We start from the raw sequence: 6,743 nt of genomic DNA, 5'->3' as shown, positions 1-6,743 counted from the left end.
TACATTTTATACTAAGCCATCATCTCTATGGTTTTGGCATGCCACAGTATAGACATCATATGTTTTACATGTCTGTTAATAGTTCTGGAAAATGTAAGCGGAATACCAAAGTTGTCTTTTACAAATGTTTTAAAATGCCCCAAATATCCTATGATAATGTTAAGATATTTGAAAACAAAATAAGCTCTTATGTCACTTTAATTGGTATGAATCTAAGTGACTTCATATCAAATTAGAAAGAATATGCAGGATCAGAAAGGTAATAACATTCAAATCTTAGAAGATTCTGATTGATTGATTGATTGATTGATTGATTGGTTGATTGGTTGATTGATTGATTGATTGATGTGACAGCATGTTGTTTGAGGAATGACATATGATTTAAAATATTAAGCTTCACAAGTAAGCTAAGAAAGCTAAGAAAATAGTTATTTTTCTATATGATCTTATTTTTTTCTAGAGGAAACCCTTGTGAAACAATATTGAAGCCATTTCATTGTTCTACCATTAACAGGTTATGAGATTTCTGGACTAGAAAATCTACCAAAAGAACCAGCAATCCTTGTTTATTACCATGGACCCATACCAATAGACCACTATTTTTTTATCCATAAGATTTTAAGACTTACTGGGAAACCCTTCTATTCTGTAATGGATCATATTGTTTTTCATCTACCAGGTAAAAAAATACTATAAAAATACTGTAAGTTTAGTTCTAATTATTTTCAAAAGATATTGATTCACTGACTTGGGAAGTCCAATTTTTCTTCTTCAAAGACTTAGATGAATTATCATGGTGGAAATATGTCTATTTGGTTTTCTTTTACAAGGAAGAACAGAATGATTTCATAGGTCTGCTTTTGCAGGATTACATATGTGCCGCTTATTCCATTACGCTGTTCATCCTACAAGAGAAAAGAGCGTAAACATTCTGAAACAAGGACACCAGCTGATGGTTTCACCAGGAGGACTGCGAGAGCAGAACTATGGAAATAACCGCTACAAGATAATATGGTGGAACAGGAAAGGATTTGCTCATATAGCTATAGATGCAAAAGTGGTGAGCCATTTATCATTACATTATTTTCCTAGTGTTGCTGTTAATTGCAATATGTATTTCTAAATGCCATGTTTCAATTTCATATCATTTATTTATTTATTTATTTGCCTATCTGCAAATGTACAGGAAGGCAGATGCAACCACCAATCAGATTTGACAGGTCAGGAAATGGCAAATCTGTCCTCTGTAATGCTCCATAAATTTGGTTTCTTTATTCATTCTTCTATTATCTCTAGAACACTGCCACCTTCATATAATATTTATGGAATTTGTTTTCTTTGATGACATTTTCCATTCATGCAGTGACTTCCTCTTCTAATTGCAATATTATTTTCTCTTCTTTTTCTTTTTGTAATTCACATGCTAGCTATATCCCTAGTTCATCTATACACTCCATTTTCACTGCTACCATAGATTTAATAAATAAAATGAAAAATAAATAAAATGAAAAATTGCCATTGTAAAGGCTTAATTTGTTGAGGAATACTTATCTTCTCTGGAATCTTCTTTCCTGTTTGGTTTTTCCAAAATAGGTTGTATTCTCTACTGACTCTTCTTTTTAAGTTCATATTATGTTATATTGTGACTTTAGAAATCCTTTTAGCCAAGTTCTTTGAAATTCAAATCATGTATATTCCTGAGAAGAATCTATATTTCTCAGAAAAATAAATATACTCTTTTGAATTGCCAGTTTTTTCTGCCTCCATATATCAATCAGACTTAAGTTCTCCATAAAATCAAAGAAAACTTTTGGCAATTTGCCTTGAGTGATTTTATGATGTTCTGTTCAATTGTGGTGAGATCACTCTATTCTAACCCCTTATTTAACACCAATTTTTACAAGAGAAAGAGATTGATCTCTCCATGTGTCAATATTTTCTCATTGTTTGTATCATAAATTCCGTTGAAAGTCTTTGTCCCATATCAAATGGACTTCCACCCCCAAATCTATCATAGTCATCAGTCAATATAAAGTTACTTTAGCTTGTGATGAGATTAAAAATAACACAAAGGAGATAAAAGAATAATTTCATAATTTAAAGCTGCAAACTCAGAAAATATCTACAGAGAAGGAACTAGCAACCCAGAAAATAGAAGTAAAACCAGAGAATGCTGACACAAATATGGAGCATCTAAAGGAAGGAACTAATGGCCAAACTCAGACAAATGAAGACTTAGAAGACACAACAATAATATTGGAAATGGAAAAGACATTCTACCAACCAAGATTTCAGAACATACTGGAGGATAAGGAAGGAGAGCCAATGGAATGGAAGATAGAACTGTTAACATAATTGTGGGGAACTGGAGAAGGAAGGAGACCGTTTAATGAATATCAATGGGCTAGTTCTTCCAAAAATACTTTAACTAAATTGTTTCTCTTGTTCCAAATAACGTACACAAAAATAGAGGAAGAATTATTTGATGATCCAAATGCATTGACCTGGAAAGTTAGTTGGCAAGGAAGAAAGCTAGAATAAGACTGAAGAAAACAGAAGTTTTGACCTATTAGTGGGGATTATATTACTAATTAGATGTTTGAATATGGTTAAGAATAGATTACTAGAAATAGAAGCACTATTATAACTAGATAGATAGGATTTGTAATCAGAATATCATATCTTGGTATGAAAAGGGAAATAAGAATATGCTAAGAAGTTTGAATAAGGGAAGCTTTTGGTTACCCAAATATAATTGTTCTGAAATTATAAATGATTAGGATATTTTGAACATGGATGGAAAATTAAAATTGAAAAAAAAGAGAAAGTAGGATATGGATTGAATAAATGGGTATTGAGTGCAAATCCAATTAAGATATGTTTTGGTTAGAAAAGATATTCTAAAATGATATCATTGTTACTATTAGAAAATTGTAACAAATGTTGATATTCAACTGTATATTTACTAACAACAATAAAAATTGTATTTGCTTAGTATGGAAAAATGTCTATTACCAGAAGAAGGTGTAATTTGGGTTTAGTTTGAAGAAGCTTATATGTACCACGGAATTACTAATGGACTCAGTCAACAGGTTGCCTATTAAGCACTTGATTGTAAAAATAGAAAATTAATAAAATATTTTTTTTAAAAAAAGAAATGAGGCTTGTGTGAATTTTCCATCCATATATGAAAAATTACGGTAGTAATCCTGACTGTATTGTCTCAAAGCCCATCCGCTCAGCTCATAAGCCAACCACAAAAACTTCAGTCCTTACAGTCTATTCATAAGAAGCAGCTGTCAGGAGTGCAAGTTGGCATCTCATAATATCTCCTGTTTCTGGAGAATCTTTGCAGCCTCAATTTGCCATCTGATATAGATTTGTAGATGAAATATGCAATATACTCTGATTTACTTCTCTTCCACGAAGGAATAACCTATTCCCCACCAAAATCTTAAATAAAAGATGGTTCACACTTTTATGTCACTTTCCTAGAATGAACTATGAAAGAGGAAGTGGCAGTTGGAAAGTTCATCCACGATGATCCGTCTCCTACACTGAACAGCAAAACCCAGCATTTGCCCAAGGATGCTGACTGAGATTAGATGCATGAAAATTCAGCACTAAAGAAAGAATGAAGGATAGTTCAGCATGTTAGAAACTGAGTTCAAACTACATTTAGTAGGATAATGCAGCTGTTGCAGTGTTTAAAATCTCAGAAGAAAATATCTGATAGGAGGTCAAAAGATGCAATGACCTTAGCAACATATATTATCCACATTAGGTTCTCAAAGATCTATTTTATGTCCAAACAATACATTTCATTTATTCATGTACAGTGACTAAAATAGTCTCATTATTTGTTTCTTTTATTTCTTCTAGCCAATCATCCCTGTATTTACACAAAATATTAGAGAAGGATATGTAACATTTGGAAATATAAGTAAGTAAAACTTTATGTAATCTCAGGAATGTTATTACTTTTAAGGCTATAAATCTATGCATCTGCATCTTTTCCTGCCATTTTTAATTTCAATGATACTGTAACTCAAGCAGCAATAGCTAAACCTGGGCTATAAATATTTTAAAAATATAATTGATGTAGTTTAATTTGGGAGTATGTACATTTAATACTTTTTATGAAGATCATTTAAAGAACAACAAATGATAAAAGACTGTCTAATCTCTTTTCATCTTTCATCAAAATGCTGAATGAATATATAGATATATGAATATGAAATATATGAAAATATCTAACTCTGAGTTCTACAGAACCTCAGAGCTTTGCTAGAAAACCTGATTCAATACATTTCCTATAATTGACATAAGATCATGGGATTATATGGACACAAGGCTTACCCAGAAATTGCAGAAATTACTGTAAATTCATTGTGCTTATTCTGGAAACTGTCTGTCTGTCTGTCTGTCTGTCTGTTTGTCTGTCTGTCTGTTTACTTATCCATCATCCTGCAATTTATCAGTATTCTGGGATCTGTGTGTGTGTTTACATGTCTGGATTAGCCTGCTTTTCTAAACTCTAATTTTCAAACCTTTGTAAAATCTAACCTAAACTTTGAAAATTGTAAGGCCCAAATATGATAGCTTATTCTCTTCTCTTTCAACTAGAAAACCTTTACATTAGTAACTTCTGATACCGCTACTAAAAATTGCTAGTTTTTGAATATAGGTCTCTAACAAAGACTAATATGAAACTTTGCATTTTGCTAAAATTGTTTCTGAGATTTTCTAAATCTTGTACACAGGACCAATGAGATGGTTATATGAGCGAACCCGATGGATTACCTTTCCATTATATGGAATGTTTCCAGTTAAACTTATAAGCCATATTGGAAAACCAATTCCATATGATCCAGATATAACTCCTGAAAAATTAGCTGAAAAAGTAAGTGTATTCTATTGTAAGGGAAAAATATACATTCAGATTAACACTTTGTTCATGAAATTATAACTCTATAGTAACAGATTGTAAAAGTTATTGAAATACATTACCTAGATTTACATAAGTATAGTTGAGTGTTTGGTACATAACTGTCAGTGTAAGACTATCGGCCATCCATCTATCCCTCCATCCTTACATTCATCCATCAGTGTTTAAATATCACTTATTTAAATTACTCAACTTGGCTAACTGTAAGCTTAAATGAAAACATCAATCAAATAACTATCATACTAAAGCCCTAAGAACTTTAGTTGCAAACAACTCCAACTTCTTGGTAGCAGCTTCACATAGAATACATGAAAACATTTTGAGAAATAACAAAGGCAGGAGTTACTGTTTGAACACCTAGTCCAAGAATAGGTACAGCTTTTGTAGACTGTTTAGGGCACAGCTACAATCTCCTGTTTGAGCAGAAGCTATGAGTCCAGGAATACCCCAAATTGCATACCAACTTTTTCTGGGTGACCGCAACCACGTCAAGATTAGTAGTTAGAAATTTCATGTAATCAGATGGTTTCAATATAATAATAAATTTGTCTTCCTTGGATTCAACTCTTATCCTTCCAGTCCTTCACAAATCCAAGTACCAGTCAAAACTTCCAGATATCTCCTGTTCAGTCTGTAATGCTGGTAAATATCACTACATTAATGATACGAGTTAAATGACAAAATGATTCAACTCAGTCACATTTATAGCTTTTTTATACCACTTAGAGTACCCTTCTATATTTTGTGACTCTTTATTTCTCTGACCAATAGAATGGAGCATTTTCTCCTTAGAGAAAAAATGGGTTGGATACGATATGCCAGAGGGAAGGTCAGCTGCAAAAGCCTAGGGTCACACAGCCTACAAAGCCATACTCCAGTTCATTTACTTTGGGATTTGCACGTTCTGAGAAATCAGATATTGTAGCATTTAAACTGAGGTTCATGTTTTTCAAGAAAAAGCTGAATCCAGACAATAGTGGTTTATTCAACAAGCCACAGTTAGGAGCAAATTAAATAAAAGGTATCTAACTTCTATTCTGTTTTTTTAATTATACTACTGAATGTAGGCAGAGAGGTAGTTCTACACCATCTATTTTAATGTACTATATGGTTTAACCCAACGGAAAATTGTGCTTTATCTGATTATGTACAGTATGGCATCAGTAGGAATAGAAAAAAAATCTTTGCCATAACTCTTTTAGTTCTGAAATGTTCTCTCTATAATGCCGAAACATAAATCTAATTATACCACCTTTTTTTCTTTCTTTTCCCCATCCCATCCCATGTCATCCCACTCCACCTTTCTAACAGACTCAAAGGGCAATGGAGGCTTTACGGGACAAACATCAGAAAATCCCAGGAAGTATATTGCAGGCTCTTAGGCAACGCTTTGAGACACATAACAAAGATAAACAGTGATATAACAACAATAATATCTGTAAATAATATATATGTGTGTGTGGATAATATATTTGTATATGTAGTACATGTTTTCTCGGAGGCACTTTTCTTAAAAAAAATGAAGAGGCAAGATTGAGATGGGGAAGAATATCTGTTTATTTCAATGTGTTTAAATGAAGGGTCAGATGAAAGAATATATGTGCAGATGAGGCCCTGGGAATCATAAGAAGGGTCCTATGTGGAGATAGGACCCAGGTGTGGGTGTGATGGACATGAGAGTGAGGAAGATGAATTGTGAGAGAAACATTTACTCTTAGACAATTACACAACTTTTTCTTTGCAGTACAAGCTTCCTAACGACATACTTGATAGCATTGCAAGGAGGGCTGGGAGA

General features: G+C 32.7%; 1 protein-coding gene across 1 annotated transcript; it reads left to right on the top strand.

Annotated features, from left to right (window-relative positions):
• Nucleotides 1-514: 514 nt before the first annotated feature.
• LOC107299965 (transmembrane protein 68-like) lies at nt 515-6,367 on the top strand (the record flags this gene model as incomplete). Its single annotated transcript, XM_015829310.2, has 5 exons — nt 515-679; nt 867-1,060; nt 3,883-3,943; nt 4,764-4,903; nt 6,260-6,367. Coding segments are annotated over 5 exons (668 nt in total), but the record flags the coding sequence as incomplete, so codon positions are not given.
• Between the last annotated feature and the right edge of the window lie 376 nt (nt 6,368-6,743).

This window comes from Protobothrops mucrosquamatus, unplaced genomic scaffold (assembly GCF_001527695.2).
Source record: "Protobothrops mucrosquamatus isolate PMUCROS unplaced genomic scaffold, P.Mucros_1.0 scaffold5825, whole genome shotgun sequence".
Taxonomy (NCBI): Eukaryota; Metazoa; Chordata; class Lepidosauria; order Squamata; family Viperidae; genus Protobothrops; species Protobothrops mucrosquamatus.
Note: the sequence above shows the minus strand (reverse complement) of the source record. Positions and strands in the feature narration are given on the sequence as shown.